At 49.1% G+C, this 22500-nt stretch overlaps 2 protein-coding genes across 3 annotated transcripts in view; one reads left to right on the forward strand and one right to left on the reverse strand.

The window, feature by feature from the left end:
• rasa3 (RAS p21 protein activator 3) overlaps positions 1–10071 on the reverse strand; it is a gene marked incomplete at its 3' end in the record, with an annotated part of 30082 nt that extends 20011 nt beyond the window's left edge. Inside the window, 1 exon segment of the mRNA XM_084446517.1 lies at positions 10011–10071. Within this exon segment, the coding sequence (XP_084302643.1) occupies positions 10011–10065 (55 nt within the window). The 5' untranslated portion in view covers positions 10066–10071.
• Positions 10072–20104: 10033 nt separating this feature from the next.
• The window catches only part of tpp2 (tripeptidyl peptidase 2), an 18185-nt gene continuing 15789 nt past the window's right edge, over positions 20105–22500 (forward strand). For both annotated transcript variants that reach the window (XM_084446990.1, XM_084446991.1), the window contains exons 1-5: positions 20105–20286; positions 21219–21350; positions 21916–22011; positions 22133–22237; positions 22355–22479. In XM_084446990.1, the coding sequence (XP_084303116.1) occupies positions 20122–20286; positions 21219–21350; positions 21916–22011; positions 22133–22237; positions 22355–22479 (623 nt within the window). In that variant the 5' untranslated portion in view covers positions 20105–20121. The remainder of the gene's footprint in view (positions 20287–21218; positions 21351–21915; positions 22012–22132; positions 22238–22354; positions 22480–22500) is intronic.

Consider the following 22500-nt stretch of genomic DNA (forward strand, 5'->3'; position numbering starts at 1 on the left):
AGCTGTGATGTTGCCGTTAGTAGTGTAATTACAAAAATTTTGGTTGCCTAGCCTCTACTGTAATGACATGATGAAGAAGTCGTGTGATTGGACAACAAAAATGTGATGCTTGGATGCATTGTTTCCTTTAGCCCTGTTTCACACCAGCACCTTTTAACCCCGTGTTTAGTCGCTTTTTAGGGGATAACCCCGCAAACTCGGTGCTAACCCTGCTCCGGACTAGCCCTAGGCTAACGTCGGGGTTAGTCCACTTTGGGAGGTGCCAGGATTGTGCCAGTGTGAAAGCTTAGCCGGGGGCTAACAGCTTCCTTAGCCGGGGGCTAACAGCTTCCTTAGCCTGGGGCTAACAGCTTCCTTAGCCTGGGGCTAACAGCTTCCTTAGCCTGGGGCTAACAGCTTCCTTAGCCTGGGGCTAACAGCTTCCTTAGCCTGGGGCTAACAGCTTCCTTAGCCTGGGGCTAACACCTTCCTTAGCCTGGGGCTAACAGCTTCCTTAGCCGGGGGCTAACAGCTTCCTTAGCCGGTGGCTAACAGCTTCCTTAGCCTGGGGCTAACAGCTTCCTTAGCCTGGGGCTAACAGCTTCCTTAGCCGGGGGCTAACAGCTTCCTTAGCCGGGGGCTAACAGTTTCCTTAGCCTGGGGCTAACAGCTTCCTTAGCCTGGGGCTAACAGCTTCCTTAGCCGGGGGCTAACAGCTTCCTTAGCCGGGGGCTAACAGCTTCCTTAGCCTGGGGCTAACAGCTTCCTTAGCCGGGGGCTAAGAAGGTTCTAAGAATGTTTATCCCTGGGCTACGAGCAGCGTGAAAAGGCCTAAAGAGAGAGAGAGAGAGAAGAGACGAGAGAGGGATGAACGACAGAGGAAAAGACGTGAAAGAATGACAGGGATATCAAACCGTACCCCCCTACCGCCGGCGGAAGGGGAGTGTGATGGAGGGATGAACGGAAGGGAAGAAGGACAAGGGAATATGGCGGGAGGAGACGGCGGTCAGAGAGGAAGTGACCTGGTCTGAGAGAGCTTCCGGCGTTGCGCTGTCACAGCTGATGTAACATTCACTATTGTTTTTAGTTCCCACACTCACACACACAAGCGCACACACACACACAGACACACACACACGCGCACACACACACAGATTCAGCTCAACCGACGCTAGCAGACAAACCCTTTATAGCGCCGCTCAGGAGCGCGTTTACGCTCGATAACATCCACGCTGCTCCACGAGAGAAGACCGGCCTAGCGCTCTTACCAAGCCTGGGAACCACCATGACACAGAGAGGGAGGAGACAGGAGAGAGAGAGAGAGAGGGAGAGAGAGAGATGGAGGAGAGAGAGGGAGGGAGAGCGAGAGAGAGGGAAAGAGAGAGAGAGACGAGAGAGAGGGAGAGGGAGAGGCAAAAAGGGAACAAAGGCGACTGAAGACTCAGGCAGTGTGAGAAAGAGAGAGAGAGAGGGAGAGAGAGAGGGAGAGAGAGAAGGAGAGAGAGAGAGAGAGAGAGAGAGAGAGAGAGAGAGAGAAGTGACTAGAGTCGGTGAGATAGCCTTAGAGAGAGCTCCAACAGGAAATGAGATGGAGAGAAAGGAATTTTCAACTGCATCCAAGATGTAGTTTAAAAGGCGGCGAACGACCCAGTTATTCTGCCAGACGGCACTCAAGAGACAGGGAGAGACAGGGAGAGAGACAGGGAGAGAGACAGGGAGAGACAGTGGGAAGGAAGTGAGATTTAGAAATAGCTACAGCTCGCCTACAAACCCATGTTTTGGACAAAAGCAAAACATGCTCTTTAGTGGCGGGGGGGGAAAAACTTTCCAGAGTGATAGCATGACTGTTCTTCCCTCTCTCTCCTCTGCCTTTAATATTTAGGAGGTTGTCAACCAGCACACTAGAATGGACTGACACACACACACACACACACACCCGCACACACACAGACACGCACACACACACACACACACTTGGATAAGACACAAGGGCACTTTGTTCTACCCTCCAGCCCTGAGGGAAATAGGGGGAAGTGGTGTGTGTCAGTGTGGGTGTGTGTGTGTGTGTGTGTGATTGCGCGCGCGTGTGTTTGAGGAAGTGTATCGGCCCCAGCTCTCCCCACAATCTCTGTCGGCAGAATGGTGGTTAATTAATGTCTCGTTCGCTTAATTACTTCTCCCAGGCAGCGGCATCCATTACAGCCGAGCAGGACAGTCTGGGGACCACGTGGGGATCTGTGTGGAGCTGGGGACGGCGCCTGACCACACCATCTCCCGATGACCACCCCTGACCACACCATCTCCCGATGACCACCCCTGACCACACCATCTCCCGATGACCACCCCTGACCACACCATCTCCCGATGACCACCCCTGACCACCCCATCTCCCGATGACCACCCCTGACCACACCATCTCCCGATGACCACCCCTGACCACACCATCTCCCGATGACCACCCCTGACCACCCCATCTCCCGATGACCACCCCTGACCACACCGTCTCCCGATGACCACCCCTGACCACACCGTCTCCCGATGACCACCCCTGACCACCCCATCTCCCGATGACCACCCCTGACCACACCGTCTCCCGATGACCACCCCTGACCACACCATCTCCCGATGACTACCCCTGACCACACCGTCTCCCGATGACCACCCCTGACCACACCGTCTCCCGATGACCACCCCTGACCACACCATCTCCCGATGACCACCCCTGACCACACCATCTCCCGATGACCACCCCTGACCACACCGTCTCCCGATGACCACCCCTGACCACACCGTCTCCCGATGACCACCCCTGACCACCCCATCTCCCGATGACCACCCCTGACCACACCATCTCCCGATGACCACCCCTGACCACACCGTCTCTAAATGACCGCGTAGGTTTGGGGGTTCAATCACATCCACATTGTGTTATATTCACGGTTGTTTTTTTAATTTAAAAAATTTAATTTAATTTTTTAATGATTTTGAGTCAAGTCTAGGTAGATTCTCCTAAAAGTGAGATTCTTCATCTTCTCAGAATAAGAGATGTGTGTGATGATCGCGACGTGGTTTGTAAATACTGACATTGCATGACGTTGCTTAAATTCCAGCCATAGTCTTTAGTTACTGATCACACACACGCTGCGTAGTTCTCGCTGTTCATACTGCAACCCCAGCTAATGTTCACACCAACACCTCAGACTCACTGGAAAATAATAGAAAGCAAACATAATATGCTCTCACTCACACACACACACACACACACACACTTTCAGGCACGTCAGATAGAAAAACGTGTCAGCTTTTGGAAACGTGCTCCAAAGTTCAACCCGACCGCGACAGGTTCAGGAACCGATCCAAGTTCTTTGATTTGTAATTGAGTTTTCGGTTCCCTCCCCACATCGAGGGACCGAGGCCAGCTCAGTCGGCCAGACACGTTCTCCTGGGTGGGTGGAGAGTAGGGATGCACCGATGTGAACATTTTGGCCGATACCGATAACAGATATTAACACTGCTGTCATGGCCGATAACCGATATTTACCGATGTCGATATGCTCTGTATAAAAACAATTTCTATGATAATCAAATGTTATACATACTGAAAAACACATGGAAACACCGTCTCTATTTCCAAAACATTTGGAAAAGTCGATAAATCATCGATTTACCCATCGTTTCCTCTCAAAAACAGCAACACACAACAGCAGCTCGACAGAAATAATCGGCTGCTCACATCGGCCCTGTTTTGCACATTGGACCGATACCGATATATTAAAAAACGACTAACATCGGCCGATACCGATATATTAAAAAACGACTAACATCGGCCGATACCGATATATAAAAAAATGCCTAACATCGGCCGATACTGATATATTAAAAAACGACTAACATCGGCCGATACCGATATATTAAAAAACGACTAACATCGGCCGATACCGATATATTAAAAAACGACTAACATCGGCCGATACCGATATATAAAAAAATGCCTAACATCGGCCGATACCGATATATTAAAAAACGACTAACATCGGCCGATACCGATATATTAAAAAACGACTAAAATCGTCCGATACCGATATATTAAAAAATGACTAACATCGTCCGATACCAATATATAAAAAAATGACTAACATCGTCCAATACCGATATGATTGCCGATATATCGCGCCTCCCTAGCGGAGAGGGTAGCGTTTCGGTCAGGAGAGGAGTGTTGCGGCGTTGTGGTGTAGCTCTAGTACCAGACGCTGGGAGAGCGTCCTGAGGCCTGAGGAGATGATGAGCACTGAGAACACAGCGTGTGAGGCAGCGAGAACGTGAGTCCTGACCAGTGTGTGAGGCAGCGAGAACGTGAGTCCTGACCAGTGTGTGAGGCAGCGAGAACGTGAGTCCTGACCAGTGTGTGAGGCAGCGAGAACGTGAGTCCTCACCAGCGTGTGAGGCAGCGAGAGCGTGAGTCCTCACCAGAGCCCTTCACAGGATTCTTAGCATTTCCTCGTTGTTTATCACTTCCTTCTACCGAACTGCGTTAGCGAGGAGATAGTGTGGGCCTGCTTTCAAGACGAGGGGTAAACAGAGATTTCACACACACACACACACGCACAAACTCTCCCTCTTTCACATACACACACACACACACAAACTCTCCCTCTCTCACATACACACACACACACACAAACTCTCCCTCTCTCACATGCACACACACAAACTCTCCCTCTTTCACACAAACACACACACACACTCCTTCTCTCACGTGCACACATACACACACACAAACTCTCCCTCTCTCACATACACACACACACATACACACACACACACGCACACAGTCAGACCACAGGCTGAGCAAAGCCTGAGAAGATATGCTATCTAACTTGAGCACAGGAAAGGTGTCAAGGCCCACTCGGTGCGACTGACCGACAGTTAGAGGCGGCCAGTGACCGACAGACGGGGTTCTGTTGAGGAGAGAGCTACCAGTGCCCAGTGGGAGTTCGTCTGTGGGCTGGAGAGAGGACCCTTTGGCTGAGAGTGGACCCTTTGGCTGAGATACTTGTATATCTGTGGTGGAGCTACTATGAACGGTCATCCACAGCCGCACCTTCACCGCACTCGATAAGCACGATAGCAGAACGTCAACGCCATTGAAACGGCAGCTAGCATATCCACCTATCACAGACAGGCACATCGCAGTCGACGTTCCATGTACGTACATCACACCGGGAAAAGATGTGTGTGTAGTGTATGTGTAGTGTGTGTGTGTAGTGTGTTTGTAGTGTACTGTATATGTAGTGTGTGTGTGTGTGTAGTATGTGTAGTGTATATCTACTGCGTGTGTAGTGTATGTGTAGTGTGTGTAGTTATGTGTAGTGTGTGTGTGTAGTGTGTTTGTAGTGTACTGTATATGTAGTGTGTGTATGTGTGTAGTGTGTGCGTGTGTAATGTGTGTGTAGTGTGTGCGTGTATGTGTAGTGTGTGTGTAGTGTGCCTGTGTGTGTGTGTAGTGTGTGTGTAGTGTGTGCGTGTGTAGTGCGTGTGTGTGTGCGTGTATAGTGTGTGTGTAGTGTGTGCATGCGTGCCTGTGTAGTGTGTGCGTGTGTTGTGCGTGTGTGTGTGCATGTGTAGTGTGTGTGTAGTGTGTGCATGCGTGCCTGGGGAGTGTGTGTGTAGTGTGTGCGTGTGTAGTGTGTGTGTAGTGTGTAGTGCGTGTGTGTGTGCGTGTATAGTGTGTGTGTAGTGTGTGTGTAGTGCGTGTGTGTGTATAGTGTGCGTGTAGTGTGTGTAGTGCATGTGTGTGTGCGTGTATAGTGTGTGTGTAGTGTGTGCATGTGTGCCTGTATAGTGTGTATAGTGTGCGTGTAGTGTGTGCGTGTGTAGTGTGTGTGTAGTGTGTGTGTAGTGTGTGTGTAGTGTGTGTATAGTGTGTGTGTAGTGTGTGTATAGTGTGTGCATGCGTGCCTGTATAGTGTGTGTGTAGTGTGTGCGTGTGAAGTGTGTGTGTAGTGTGTGTGTAGTGTGTGTGTGTAGTGTGTAGTGCGTGTATAGTGTGTGTGTAGTGTGTATAGTGTGTGTGTAGTGTGTGTGTAGTGTGTGTGTAGTGTGTGTGTGTGTGTAGTGTGTGTGTAGTGTGTGTGTAGCGCGGAGGGCATTAAATCAGACGTTTGTCAGACGCTTCAGGTTACAGACGCTCCTGGAGCTCAGGTGTCTCTTCCTGTGCGTCCCTGACGCCTCGGCGAAGGTCATTTATCACGCCGTGACGGCGCCGTCCTGCCCGGTGAGAGGGCGTCTGAAGGGCGCGGCCGCCACGCCCATCTGGGCCACTTATCTCACCTTGCCTTCACCCCTATTTACCGTTCGGCCAGTTCCTCTCTCTTCTGGAGAGCCCGTCGCTGCTGTTCCTGGTGAGGGTTCTGACGCGGAGGACGGGCTGTTGGACCCGGGGCGATGCCCCCCCCCCCCACACACACACACCCCCGCCCACCCCTCACCCGGATTCTAGCTGCCCCCACAGAGCTTCACCCAAAACACGGCCTGCGTCCCAACAGTCAACAGAGCTGTGTTTACCTCACGCCGCTTTTAAGAGAAGCCTGCTTCCAGGAATAAGCGCCTTCAGCACGTACACACACACACACACACACTTAAGAGATTATGCATCCATACACACTCTGTCCTTATCACTAAATCAATTGCATCTATCACACACACACACACAGAAGCTGTATACAATTACACACATAGACACACACACACATGCGCGCGCCCTTGTGGGAGAGGAAATGGCCTCACAGGGTAGTTTAGTAACACCACAGATCAGTATGCGCGCGGCTTCACTGAACGCGGTGTTCAGTAAGCTATTCCAACACAAGCTACCGAACAGAACTACTTCCCCAGAGAAGAAAAAAAAAAAGACGAGGCGTTTACGAGCTCCACCGGACGTTGCAGTACCCTGACCGGTTCTGGGGTAATGACAGACTGGCCGTCCGGGGAGCCGTGATGGGTCAGGACGCCACCCCCCTCCCCCCCTCCCCTCTCTCTCTCCCCTCCCCCTGTCGCCCACGTAGTCAGGAGGACGTTTGGGAACCTCTCTGCTGGCCTGCGGCCAACCAAGGGGGAGGGGAGGGAGGGAGGCCTCCCTGGAAACCTGACCTCGCTCTGGTCGCCTCGACTGCCCGGTCCGCCCCCCCAACCCCCCCCCGCACTGGCTTCGAACCCACCACCGCCCACGCCCGATTTGAGCCCCTTTCTGGCTCTCGTGTCGACCACTATTCCCACCCTCTCCAGCCTCAGCGCAGCCCCGTTGTGTCAGTTTTGAACCCACAACCGCCTCCCGCGCCTCACCCCCCCCCCCCCCCCCCCTCTAATCATACCAGCTCGGCCGAATCATCACCGGCACATCAACATCCCCTCTGACCAACATCCCCAAGGCCCACCCCCCCCCCCCACTTCCCCTTCCCCAACCCCCATCGCCCCTCACCGTCTCTGGGCTTTGCCGAACGGAGCGTCGGCCTCTCACACGGACGGGGACCTGGACATCTGGAAAACCCCCGCCTCGTCCGTCGCCCACTCGCAGTCCGCCGTGCCCTCCTCGCTCTCCTCCCACGCGCTACCCAGAATGCTTTGCGGGAAAGGGGGGGGCCTTTCCCGGACCGGAGCACGACCCGGGTCTTCTGACTCCCAGGGCCGAGCGACAGGCGGAGTGTGTGAAAGGCCGAAGTCGGGCCGGTTCTGGTGTGTGAGCGACGCGACCGGCTTAAAACCCCTCTCTCTCCTCTCTCCCGCTCTCTGAGACCATCTGCTTTGCATTAGCTTGTTGCTAAGCAGGAAAAAACAGACATACTTCTTTTGTAGTCCATTCAAGCCAATCAGGAAGTGATTTGGGGTAGTTTCCTGTTTCCTGTGTTCCCCAGGACAGCAAGCTCCTGCCTCAGTAGCCTCACACTAACTCCTAACTCCTGAAAACTGAGGTGAGCCTTTGTCACAACAACGAAAAGAGCTCTTCCGTTCTCCTCCTCTTCCTCCTCATACAAACGCATCACAGATATGAACTCTTGAGTCATACGCCGAGACATGATGAAGATCCAGCCACCGCCGACCCACAAGCGGCAGGAAAGACCCCGGCTTTGGGGAATAGCCGGGTAAATCAAGGCTAAATACATCTCAGGCTCCAATACCAATGGGATGGTACCACACTTAGGGAGACGCTAGGGAGGAGGGACCATGGTGTTAGTTCTTCAGAAACCCCACCAGGGACGGGTACTGCTGGGTAACTGAGCTCAAGTCCCACTGCCACTAAGACTTTAAACACACAACGAGGAACAACTCTTATACACACACTATACCACTTTGCACGTAGTAATATTATGCTTATTTTTAATGATTCCTTGTGCTGGTTTTAGGAATGTACGGTATGTTGTTGTGTTGTGTTAACTTGTGTTGATTGTTGAGCCAGTCTAAGACGATTTTTTCTGTCACGACAGACAATAAAGTTTTCTGAATCTGAATCTCAACGGCAGAATGAGTTTGGTTAGGTTCAAATATCTGAAAGAATATATTGCGCTGTAAATATGCTCAGCAGCAAAGGGACATTGATGACAACAGACAGGAAGGCTCTGTTGAAATGAGAGGATGCTGCAGTTTCATTTCTTTGGCAGTCAGATGCAATAAAAGCCTTCACAGACTTGAAAGGAAAAGAGTCTCCTTCTTTGTGTAATTAAATGGCAATCAATCATAGGGGTAATAAAAGATGTATAACTCGGTAATAGTCTTCACACAGGCAGCTGGCAAAACCCCCCCTCTGTAGCCTACATTGTGCCTCCATTCCAGTCCATGGCACTCCAAACACACCGGACTGTGAGAAAACGCAGGCCTGCATGTACAAGCGGCTTAAATCTATCTAGTAGTCTGCCCACGTGTAGGTGGATTCTGGTGCAAGGCAAGTTAGGCACTGCGTGCGTTGATAGATTTAGGATTGGGAATGACTTGTGGTCCCCAAGCGCTGCGTAATCTTCAGGTTTGGGTTGGCGACGACAACAAATGAACGCAGATCGGACAACGTAGTCTACTGTGGGAACAAAATGCAAGATGTTTATCTGTCGAACGGTGTTGCTGGTTATCTGGCATCCGGAATGCCGTCGTGCTGGCATCGCAACCCCACTGCTGGTCTGATGTTTGATATTTGTTATGGTTTTTTTCTGCTCAGCTTATATCATGTTTTGAGACAAAACACAGACCCAGCGTGGGTGTCGTGTGTCACAAATTTGACTCAAAATGAAAGTGGGAACTTTGTGGTTTATTAGGCCTATGAGGGTGACATTAGCCCAGACAGCGCACTCATAAGAATGATGCATTGTTTTTGATATGATACTATGCCAAATAGCCAGTCGCCGAGGCAGATTGACCAAGACCTACTGTCAATTTGTCCCACATTATTGGACAGAATAACGCATTATTGCAATAACCAAACCATCGAGGCCTAAATCCCAGCCAGTCAGTCGACTGTGGATGATGTTGGTGGTGGTGACAGTAGGCTACGGTAACCACAGTCAGACACTGTGGGTAGGTTAATTCCATTCTCTCATATTCAACACGATTTGCCACGCTGCGGGTCGAGGCGCGATGTAGGCTACAGAAAGCGGACAGGAACATTAAACAAAAGTGAATGGGTCTCCGCAGAGTAACGGTTCGGTTTTTCGAGACTGGAGAAAGTCGCCAGACCGAGCCATCTGGATATGCAGCTGTTTGCATTTCGTTCTCTGCACAGCCTTGACTACCTAATAGCCTACCAAAATACTGGTTGTTGCCACTATAATGTTCATTATGGGATATGAATAAGCGGTGCGTGTTCCATTAGGGAAAGATGTAGCCTATATGAGCCTACAACAGCCTTGATTAAACATGCACAGTTGCGCTAGAAGAAGCGTGTGATTTGAATTACAATATGGCAAGAGGGGTCTCTCAGTCAAAAACCCCCTTTTGGCCACGGAGAGACGGGGCCAAGGGAATTCTCCGTCTGTTTATCTCGCATCGCTTACCTATTTTTATTTTGACGCTCTGGAAGACCCGGAGCCCTTCCTCTTCGACCGCCATGCTCGCGTATCTCCTCTTTCCCTTTTTAATTCTAAACGGAGACGATTCTCCACGGCGCGTAATCCGTGTTCCCGGGTCGTATTGTACAGCTATGCGTCCCGGACAGCGATCATTCCCCGAGCTGAGCCGAGCGCTGCTGGAACAGTCAAGCAGATCAAACTGGCCCAACACTTCCAATGGGGGCGGGGTACATTACCTTCTCTACATCTCATTGAGTGCCAACGGCCGAACGTCACGCAAAGGGCGGACTCAAGACGGGGTTTAGCACAGTTGCCTTCTCGGCGTTGGAATGGCACCGTTCTCTCGGACCAGATAGACACAAACCGCCGAGCGCTGCTGGAACAGTCAAGCAGATCAAACTGGCCCAACACTTCCAATGGGGGCGGGGTACATTACCTTCTCTACATCTCATTGAGTGCCAACGGCCGAACGTCACGCAAAGGGCGGACTCAAGACGGGGTTTAGCACAGTTGCCTTCTCGGCGTTGGAATGGCACCGTTCTCTCGGACCAGATAGACACAAACCAGGCCATCCTTTGCATAATGCGAACTCTAAGCGTTAAACAAAACAGTGCACGGGCATTCTAATCATTTTGCCCGCTGTGTTTTTGCATGGTGAGTGACACTAGGCTACCTCTGATGCGCATAATCTTTATGGCACAGCGTGTGTTTCACAGTGCAGGGTCACTACATCCGTTGACCTCCATCACTTATGGTTCCAAACCGTTTCTACAACATCTGCCCAATGAATGAATGATTAGGCTACCTCACATGTACCATTAACCCTGAATTTAGGCGTAAGATAGTGATGGCATGACTGAGAGGGATTTAAGAGCCACACCGGGTAGAGCCATGTTACGCGATAATCAGCCCAACCGTAAGCTCATTTGCCTTCTACAGAGTAGCTCGGTAACGGTGTCCCTCAAGGGGGAGGATGAGGTTGAACCGTCCCACCGTCACCGGGACCGTCGCTGAAGCGACGGTGGTGTTCCCTGTCGCCAAGCCGGCGGGATTAGCCGTGACTCCTTTAGAACAGCCGTAAATCTAATTAAACGACTCATCCTTCAGCCCCCCCCCCCCCCCACACACACACACATCCCTGTAACACACACACACCCCTGACACATCTACATCTTCTTGATATGCGCCCATCGGGGTGTGGTCGGTAGTCTTAGGTGAAACATGCGTGACATCATGACTTCTTGTGATGCTAATGTTGTGTTGTTGACCCACTCATCCTAAACAGGTTCCTCCCTGTATGGAGGGATGATGACGTGATATTTAGTGGTGAAATGGCTGTATTAACATCTATTTAGGCCGCCACAGCCAAAGACAAGGCTACACTGCAGCATATTATCCAGGGCCTGGATGAGCACCTGCACCGTTTCATCAGTGAGGAAAGGGCGAATCCTCCTGATGTTGTAGAGCATGCATCTGCAGGAGCGTGTGACGGATGTGACACCTGTATATGCGGAACAACAATTGGTCATCCAGGGTCACACCCAGATTCCTTGCAGTCCAAGTTGATGTCACCACGGTGTCTTCAATGGTGATGGCCAGGTCCCGGTGCGGGCAGCCCTTCCCTGGGAAGAACAGCAGCTCAGTCTTGTCTGGATTGAGCTTGAGGGGATGTGTCGTCATCCACTCCGAGATGTCAGCCAAGCACCCAGCTATGCGTGTCTCCACTTGTGTATCAGAAGGGAGAAATGACAGGACCAGTTGGGTGTCATCGGCATAGCAGTGATAGGAGAAGCCATGCGAGCGAATGACAGAGCCCAGAGATGTAGTGTAGAGGGAAAACAGGAGAGGACCCAGGACAGACCCTTGAGGAACCCCCGTAGTCAGACTTTGCGGTTCCGACATCGACCCTCTCCATGTCACCTGGTAGGAGCGGCCCGTCAGGTAGGATGCAAACAGGGAGCGTGCAGAGCCAGCGACGCCTTTCTTCTTAAGGGTGGAGAGGAGGATCTGGTGGTCTATAGTATCAAATGCTGCTGACAGGTCTAGGAGTATCAGGACAGAGGAGAGAGAGTTCACTCTCGCGGCATGGAGTGACTCTGTCAGTGCAAGGAGGGCGGTCTCTGTCGAGTGGCCAGCCTTGAACCCAGGCTGGTGGGGGTCTAGGAGGTCGTTCTGGTGGAGGTATAAGGATAGTTAGTTAAAGATAGCATGTTTTAGATAGAAAGGATAGAAGGGAAACCGGTCGGTAGTTTTTGACATCAGAGGGGCTTGAGGGGCTCAGAGGGGCTTTGACTCTGGCAGTCTTGAAAGCGGAGGGAAAGCATCCTGATACAAGAGATGCGTTGAGGTGGGTTAGGAAGGGAAGGAGTTCGGGTGCAACAGACTGAAGGAGAGTCGAGGGAACAGGGTCTAGGGAGCACGTGGTGGGGCGGTTAGATGTTACAAGGTCGAGGACCTCGTTGGGGGAGAGGGGAGAAAAGTGGGATAAGGTGGGGCGTGGAGAGGAGGGGGGGGAGTGGAGAGGGAAGAGAGGGTGGGGGTGGGGATGTGAGGTTGGTGCATGAAGCGTTGACCGGGGGAGGGGGGAAAGAGGATCTGATATCGTTAACTTTCTTGTCAAAGAAGTTGGTGAAATCATCAGGGAGAAGGGAGGAGTTGGGAGTAGGAGGTGGGGGCTGGAGTAGTGAAGAGAAGGTTTCAAAGAGTTTTTTAGGATTGGAAGCAGAGGTTAGGATTTTAGAGCGGAAGAAAGCAGCTTTAGCAGCAGACAGGGAGGAGGAGAATGTGGAAAGAAGAGATTGGAAGTTAAAAAGGTCCTCTGGGAGCTTGCCTTTCCTCCATTTACGCTCAGCTATTCTCAGGCTCCGTCTATCAGGTCGCACTGAGTCCGACAGCCATGGGGCAGGTGGAGTTGGGCGTGCAGGCCTGGAGGTGAGGGGACAGAGAGGATCCAGAGAAGAGGAAAGAGTAGAGAGGAGAAGATCAGTGGCAGTTTCAGAGGGTAGGAGAGAGAAAGATTCAGGGGCGGGGAGGGAGGAGGTGACGGCAGAGGAAAGGTCAGTAGGGGAGAGTTAGCGGAGATGGCTACGGGTAGTAACCATGTGGGTAGGAGGAGGAATTAGGGGGAAAGGGGAGGGAGAGGGAGTAGGACATGAAATAGTGGTCAGAGAGATGGAGGGGAGTGACAGACAGGCTAGGGGTGGAACAGTGTCTAGTGAAGATAAGTTCCAGCAGGTTGCCGGCTTTGTGAGTAGGAGGAGAAGAAGAGAGATGAAGATCGAAGGAGGAGAGGAAACTCCTCCTGGAAGACGTTCCAATTTCTCACTCTGGATGTTGAAGTCGCTGAGAAGGATGAGTGCGGACCCATCATCAGGGAAGTGCGAAACTAGTGTATCAAGCTCCTCCAGGAACTCACCAAGGGGGCCTGGTGGGCGATACACAACAGCAATGGTGAGCATGATTGGATACGTGACAGAGACAGCATGGAATTCAAAAGAGGACGTGGAAAACTGTGGAATAGAGAAGAGAGAGTATTTCCATTTCGGGGAAATAAGCAGGCCGCTACCATCACCTCACCTCACAGCTCTACCATCCCTTCAGGACCCGTGCGCCTCCTGGGCCCTGAAGCGGCCTAGAAAGATTGCAGCTGACCCCTGACCCCTCCCACCTGATCACAATCTCTTCAGAGTGTGCTGTGCTCTGCCAAACACCGTGCTGTGCCCTGCAAAGTACAATCCATCTCCACTTCACCTGACCACCCCTTCAATACCCACTAGAACACTAGTCCGCACGTATCGGACTCTGAGATGCCACATTTGTGCGCATTAAAGTCGCACTGAAATGAAAAAAGCATTCTGTCCCATTTTGGTTCACATAATTGGTCATCGTGTTCACCTATTCAACGATGTATGCCAAAAAATTTGCTAAATTCTACTTTTGTTGTAATCTTATATCAAAGTATATAATTTCTTACTTCCTGGAAAACGGTAGGTCACGTGCAATGACGACAACAGGTACCTTAGATTTTAGGCCAATAATCTCACGACATCCACCCGTCAATCAACACAATCCTTCTATCGAATCTGTCTAAAGTTCTTAAAACCCGCCCACTTGTCAATGTTCCAATCAAATTCCTCTAAACATATGTCCTACCCTCATAGCTTGTTTGCGTCGGAAATACGTCAAACTACGGAAGTTAGATGATCTCAAATGTCCGTTTTAGTGCGACTTTAAGAGCAGCTTTGTGCCATGCAGCATAACTATGTTGAATAAGGCCTAGTCTGGCCAGATGGATGAAAATGGGGCGACGGTTTTACCTTCCTAAAGGACAATGACCCTCAGCACACAGCCAAGACAACAACGGAGTGTCTTCGAGACAAGTCTGTGAATGCCTGAACTGTCCTGTCTTTGCACACTGTCCTGTAGTCCAGCCACCCTGTCTGTTACTGTCTACCCATCAGTGTTATGCACCAACTGAACTGACCAGATCAAATTCTTAGTATGTGTTAAAACCGACCTGAATAAAATCTGATTCTGATTAAATATCTGATTCTGCAACGGTGGAACAGTTGGTGGAATTACTGAGCAAAGCAAACATTTTGAGTTTGATTCCTGCTGTAACTAAAAACAAACGCTCTAAGGGGTGAATTCACTAAAGCAAATTGCGCCCGCTAATTGCACCATTACATTGCGCGTCAGTTGCGCCCGCTATGTGCTCCGTTTTAAAAACCTATTCACTAAAGACATTGCGCTAATTATATCCCAGCGCAAACACGCCCATTCGGTGTTTGCGGCTGAGTGCAATTTGCTGCTGATATAGGAAATGACTATAAATACTGCGCATACAGCGCATACAACTCGTATACATATCATTGGACGATGGCAGACAGAAAAAGAAAGATACGATTTTCAGACAGCGAACTTGAAGGCCTCACGGACGAGGTTCAAAAGCATGCCTCACAGCTTTCCACCAAAAATATGACGGCTACAGCCAAAAATCATATTTGGGGTTTAATTTCCCAATCAGTCAGTGCCATTTGTGTGTGTAAACGCGGAAGACTGCAAACGGAGGTGGAATTATTTGAAAAGACGAACAAAGGAAAAATTGTCATTTTATGTTATGCAAGTTGCAGCACGATGATCTGGCATACTTTTGGGGGAGTGTATAACATTGCCCCACCGGTACGATCTAGGCATCTAAACGGCTTTTCAGGATTCCAAATGTGCACTCAATCACACCGCGGGTCCTGATGTGAGCCCGGTTGTACGCCGCCTCTCCAACGTTGGAAGGATTACGCACGGGAGTCATCATCCATGGCTGAAGATGATACCTGCCGTCAGCTATGATACAAAAGCAAAATATTTTCAAGACCATTCAAATAAACAAAATATTGTGTAGGCTATGTTTTTATTTATTTATACCTATATCGGCCCCCAGCCGTTCAATGAACAGCTATAGGGAATGCGCAGTTTCGCGTATAGACTATTATACGCACAGTTTCGTGCTATGTAGGCTATTATAAATGAGTATTATTCATTGGGGGAGCTTGGACTCGCTGGGGACGGGTGGAGAGACGCATAGTCAACTGAGCCTCCCCAGACGCGACTTCATCCTCCAGTTGGCTGAAGAGCTGCGCGCTCTGGTGTCCAAACAGTTACCGCGGTGGTTCTAGTGTTAAATCAAAAAGTGACCTTCTTCTAAATATTCTCTCACGAACAACATGCCTGGCATTGCGATGCCTTCGCCTCGCAACAATCACTGCTGCCATGATCAGCGGACAGGCTGGCCGCGACACACCCCTTGCGCTTAAATACCACCACGTTTCTGAAAACGGTATTAATTTCACTTTAACTGCGTGAGGCAATTAGCGCCGATCTTTGTGAATTGGGTGGTTTTGCAATAATGTTCATTTGCATAGAAAGGGGAACATTCTCCGCCCATATTACCTAATTTAAATATGAGCTAATAACACCGGCGCAGAGAAACGCAATGACGAACGCAACGCAGTTAACACCGTATTTCACCCTTTGCGAGGGCTTTGTGAATAGCAAACATAATTTTTGACTTATTTGCACAGGCTTTGCGTCAGGAAAAGCTGCGCAATCCTTTAGTGAATTCGCCCCTAAGTCTCTTTGGACCAGAGCATCATCAGCACGGGGAAGATAACAGTAGCATTACTGTATATTGTCATCGAAAGTGGCCGTGCGGGAGCGACAGCCACGTGTGAGTGTGGGGTTTGGCAGCTGAACTGTACGCAAACAGCGAGAGGATGCATGAGAGCCGTTTAAGACAAGCCTTTATTTTAGTCAGAGCAGCACCGGCGTCTACGCCCTGTGGTTAACCACTCGACTGTATGTGTGACAGGGAGAGAGAGAGAGAGAGAGAGAGAGAAAGAAGGATACATGCACACACACTCACACACATACACACACACACAGAGCTGTGTCCATGTGCTAACACATTCTATCTCCATCTTTAAGAAAAAACTGAAAATACAACTTTTATCAACTTATATTCACTGATTATATCAAGAATTTATATCATCCTGTACTCCAATGTTATTCTTATTATTTATTTTATTCATTTATACTAATGTTGAAACCTAATGTAATACTGGGATTGTCTCTATTGTCTATTATATGTCTGTTAAGTGTTTGTTATGTGTTTGTTATATATATACACTGCTGTTGACCATTTGCCACTGTGTTTGTGGGAGACTGGGCCCCCTACTAAAAGCTTGAAATAGCTTCCTTGGGGTGACCCTTTCATACATCTATGTTCATAAAGTATGCACCATGATGATGATGATGATGTATGAATAAACCAAACAAACAAAACAAACACACCCAAAAACAGCTTCCCATGCACATGGACATAGATGGATGCGACTTGTGTATAAGTGTGTAATACTGTATAATGTAAGTAGGGTGTAATCTTCAAATATATAAACACCCACGTACTGTGTGTGTGTGTGTGTGTGTGTGTGTGTGTGTGTGTGTGTGTGTGTGTGTGTTGGCACACTGAGCCAGACTCAGAGGGGACAGATGCTCAGTATAAGCAGATTAATGGAGAGTGGAGGGATGTGCATTACTGTTTTAATACCACACATACACACACACACACACACACACACACACACTCGAGACCACAGGAGAGTACGGGTGGGGCATCGCTAAAAATAACTGTGTAACTACCCTTTTCTAATGCACCACAAAAATCTCTCTCTCTCTCTCTGTCTCTCTCTTTCTCCCTCTCTTTCTCTCTCACTCTCTCTCTGTATCTTTCTCTCTCTGTCTCTCTTTCTCCCTCTCTTTCTCTCTCACTCTGTCTCTTTCTCTCTCTTACTCTCTCTGTCTCTTTCTCTCTCTCTGTCTCCCTCTCTCTCTGTCTCTCTCGCTCTCTCTCCCTCGGTCTCTTTCTGTCTCTCTTTCTCTCTCTTTCACTTTTTCTCTCTCTTTCTATGGAAGGCATGCTGTTTAAAGATAGAGGGATAAAGGGAAAACGAAAGAGAGAGGCACAGAGTAGCCAGATGTTAACGGACATGAGAAAAGTTTCGATAAAGCACAACTTTATACAGTATAGCCTCTTCATATTGAAAAAGAGAACAGTGAATTTCTCATTCATCTTTCATTAACTAATTTTCATAAGGCATTAGAGTGTCAGAATACTTAAACACCTATGACATACTGTTATACATCTGCTGTTATACATACAGACATTTGATTTTACCATGTATCTTTTCTTGTTTTAATATCTTAGTGTTTGCTACGATCTCCCTGATGGAATGTCTAGGATAAGGGAAGACTATAACACAGCTTGTGCAGAGTAGCTAAACCTGGATGTAAAAACCGTGTGTGGTGCTCAAAGGAAGTGAGACAACAGAGGTACCTTTTTAAATTAAAGGCTTTACTAGTAAATAATGAATAGTCACTTGTTTTAGAAAGAAGATGCACTTGTGAATTCTGGCAAGTAGTAGTACACTGGCTTTTCCTACGTTAAATTCAATTATTGTTAGTCGCTTTGGATAAAAAGCTAAATGACTGTAATGTACTGTAATGTAATGTAATGAATATACAAATATGTCCATGGACAATAAACAATAACAGGGGATGATAACACAACACTAAACAATAACAGGGGGTTTAACAAATAACGAACCAATACAACTAAACCGGGGACTGACAGAGGCAGGGATGGGAGGGAGAAGGACCTTGTGAGCGGAGGTCAAACAAAACTCAGCCCTAACTTCCCCCATGCTCTAAACTAGCCTACCTATAAGAATACTAACCGCTAGCTACCTAATCTGCCCGGACTAGCCTACCTGCTACAATAACGAAGGGACCAGCGCTCACTCTTCCTGGTGTGTTTAGACAGATGGTTCCTACGAGATGCAGTGTAGACCCCAGGGTCTCTTCCCCTAGCCCTTCTCCCGAGGGAGAGAATAACAATGGGACCACAACACCATAAAAACTCAACTAGGTTGAACACAAGTAGCAATGTAGAAAACGAACACAACCAAACATAATCACCCCCTTTCCCTGCCCCCTACACATGCAACAAGCCACAATGTATAGGAGAAAGGAAGACAGGTGATTGGACGAGACAGCTGTAACACAGGTGGACTTGATGGAGACTTGATGGACAACATTACAGGTAGCAGAGGGATCATCAGGCTGGACGAGAGACACACTTCCTGGACAGAGGACACACCAACACCTGGGGAGAGGGGGACACAACACAAGACCACGCAGACACACACACAGACGTAACAGCGTTCTTATTTTATATTCTCTGTTTTTATAGATTTTTTATTATATTTTAGACTATCGTTTAATTTTTAATTATTTTTCTTTTATTGTTTCTTTTAAATCTGTTATCACTGTGTTTATATGATTGATGTTAATCCATCTTTTTTTATGGAAAGCACTATGTGCTACATTGATTTGTATGAATGGTTCTATATAAATAAAATGACATTGACATACATCTATTAATCCATTAAATACCTGTTGCGTCCCCCCAAAATGGAAGCCGTCTAGGGGTGTGATGGCGAGAGTAACACAGACTGATCTAACCTGGGGGGGGGGGGCAAAGGAGACAAGACACTCTCCCACCACCCTCTCCTTTCCTCTGTCTCTCCTTCCTTCTGTGTTTGAGGACTGTTGGTGACAAGGCACAGCATGGGGGCTGGAATCACACTCCGGTGACATTGTGACAGCAAGCAGCACTGTTGTAGGAATGGGGCCATGATGGTCCCTATGTTTTCCCTGCTTCCTCTCTCTCTCTCTCTCTCTCTCTCTCTCTCTCTCTCTCTCTCTCTCTCTCTCTCCTCTCTCTCTCTCTCAGTCATTCCACGGACCATTAGACATGACTTTCTCTCCATCTGTCTCCTTCCTCCCAGAAACACAACAAAGAGTTGACAAGTGTTAGAGGAGGAGGTGGGGGAGAGGAGGGCAAGAATGGAGTGGAGGCGTTGTGAGAGAGAACAGAAGATCAGTGCGCTGCAGACAAAATGAAAATACATTGCTTCACTGTAAACATCTAGAGTAAGCATTTCCCAATTAAACATTAGTATGAACCCAACATTTGTTAAGGGTGCTTTGCAGCTGTACATCTTTCACTGTCTATTTGGTCCAGATATGTCAACAATCAAATCCAGATATGAATGCCTATAACTTACATGATATTGTGAAGTTTAATAACAAAATTGGTCTGTGGATTGGGACACAATGTCCAATTTCGAGAGATTTCAAGTCCAAAGTCAAACAAATTAAGAAAAGTGGTGCTTGGGCTCCACCTAGTGTTTGTTGAGCAGAACTGGTTGACTCACCGTCCATCAGTAGAGTCGCCTACAGTGGCCAGAAGTGTTGGAAGGAAAAGTTATGTCAGTTTTATAAAGAATGCACAGTCATACATAGTATTGATTCACTCGTCTTAGAGTTTGTCCGCTAAGCACTATCATAAAGCAACAATAACAGTGTTATCCAGCTAGGTCGAGGTAACAGTGCCCTGTCCCTTTAACGGTGTCTCTCTCTGTCACGGCGGTCTCTCTTCTTCCCCATTTCTCTCATCTCTTTACCGTCACCCAGTCTGACCATGGCTGCTCATTCAACCGAAGAACCGTTCCCCTTCCACGGGTTACTCCCCAAGAAAGAGACCGGTGCCGCGTCTTACCTAACCCGGTTCCCCGAGTACGATGGACGGGGGGTCCTCATCGCGGTTCTCGACACCGGCGTGGACCCCGGTGCTCCGGGCATGCAGGTAAATCGAGACCGCGGCTCAACCATAGAACAAGGCCCAACTAGCCAAAGCTAGCGGACGCTAGCCGGCAATTGCTAACCTTTGACAGCCGACTATGTTTTGAGTTTCTCCTTCCAGTTGGCACATGAATGAAGCACATTAACTTGATAGCTTGCTGGTTAAATGTGGTTTAATTCATACCATTGTGCTAGCTATCTCAGTTCTAGGATGCTGTTGTTGCGTTAATAGCAATAGCCGCGTTAGCTAGCTAGCTAGCCGTTAGGTCATCATGTAATTTAATTAGCACTAGCTAATTACAATATCTCTTACAGTAGCAAACAGAACATACTTAACCTAGCTAGTAGTTTGCTTCTGCACCTTGCTTGCTACATGCGATCTGTCACCCTGGACAGGAAGACATTCATGGACCTTATGTTTCTTCAGCATGTGTCAGAGGGACCTGATGATATTTGCAAGTCACTTCCAGGCCACCATGCATGGGGACTTGTGTTGTTGTTGAGGTGGTTGTGCTTGGTGGCACTCAAGCAATGGTAGACAGTTCTCTAGCTATTACCGCTCACTCTCCACTGAGAAGGACTCATCCCTGTCCAGCTAGCTCACATCACCAGGACTCATCCCTGTCCAGCTAGCTCACATCACCAGAGTGGTCCAACTTAGTTCATATTACACTGATCCTTGAACCATTTGAGCTATGCTTGTTACCGTTTGCCACCAGGGAAGACCGGTATTTTAAACAAAACAGATGTCAATATTCAGTATTAACCAGCAGCAGGCTAAGTGAAGTTCCCATTTGTGTGGTACGCTAAAGTAGTCTAGCTGTGTGTGTGTGTGTGTGTGTGTGTGTGTGTGTGTGTGTGTGTGTGTGTGTGTGTGTGTGTGTGTGTGTGTGTGTGTGTGGGTCGTTCACTGACTGTTCTCCCCCTGTCCTGTAGACCACGTCGGAGGGAAAGCCGAAGATCGTTGACATCATCGACACCACAGGAAGTGGTGACGTCAACATGTCAACGGTGGTGGAACCCAAGGAGGACGGAACGCTGACCGGGCTCTCCGGCAGGACGCTGAAGGTCCGGTTCTTCGCCACCACATCCGAGTCCTATTTTCACACCGCCACTGCCTGGGTCAGATGATCATACTGTCAAGCTTTTGTTGCAGCAGAGACCCCTTCTAATACGTTCCTCCGCGTTCTCTGTCTCTCTCCATCTCTCTGTTTCTCTGTCTCTCTCTCTGTCTCTCTCTCTCTGTCTCTCTCTCTGTCTCTTTCTGTCTTTCTCTCTCTCTGTCTTTCTCTTGTCTGTCTCTCTCTCTGTCTTTCTGTCTCTCTCTCTTTCTCTCTCTGTCTTTCTCTCTGTCTTTCTCTCGTCTGTCTCTCTCTCTCTCTGTCTCTGTATTTCTCTCTGTCTTTCTCTCTCTCTTTCTCTCTCTCTCTCTCTGTCTTTCTCTCTGTCTCTCTCTCTCTCTCTATCTCTCTGTTTCTCTCTCTCTCTCTCTCTCTCTCTCTCTCTCTCTCTCTCTCTCTCTTTCTCTCTGTCTCTCTCTCTCTCTCTCTCTCTCTGTCTGTCCCTCTCTCTCTCTCTCTCTCTCTCTCTCTCTCTCTCTCTCTCTCTCTGTCTCTCTCTCTCTCTCCCCCAGATCCCCCCTGGCTGGGTCAATCCAACAGGGAAGTATCACATCGGAGTCAAAAACGGCTACGAGTTCTTTCCCAAAGCTCTCAAAGAGAGAATACAGGTAACGCAGCGTGTGTGTTGAGAACATCATGTTTCCGTATGATGACAGCTGCTGCGCTAAGCTAATAGGACGGTCATACGGAGTGTGTTGTTGACGTGTGCGGACGTCTATCGACCAACAGAAAGAGCGCAAGGAGAAGATCTGGGACCCGGCGCACAGAGCTGCCCTGGCCGAGGCCAGCCGGAGGGCGGAGGAGTTTGACCTCGCTCACCCCTCCCCCTCGCAGGTCAGGACTGCTCAGAAACAGATGGAGTGTGCGCGTGTGTGCGTGCGTGTGTGTGCGTGTGCGCGCGTGTGTGTGTGTGTGTGTGGTTGACCTAACTCTCTGAGCGTGCGTGTTCAGATGGAGAAGCTGCAGAAGGAGGAGCTACAGGTCCAGTCTGAGCTGCTAGCCTCGCTAGAGAAGAAGTACAGCGACCCGGGGCCGGTCTATGACTGCGTCCTCTGGCACGACGGACTCACCTGGAGGTGAGAGGAACCCGCCAGGCC

This window comes from Borostomias antarcticus, assembly GCF_949987555.1.
Source record: "Borostomias antarcticus genome assembly, chromosome: 12".
NCBI lineage: Eukaryota > Metazoa > Chordata > Actinopteri > Stomiiformes > Stomiidae > Borostomias > Borostomias antarcticus.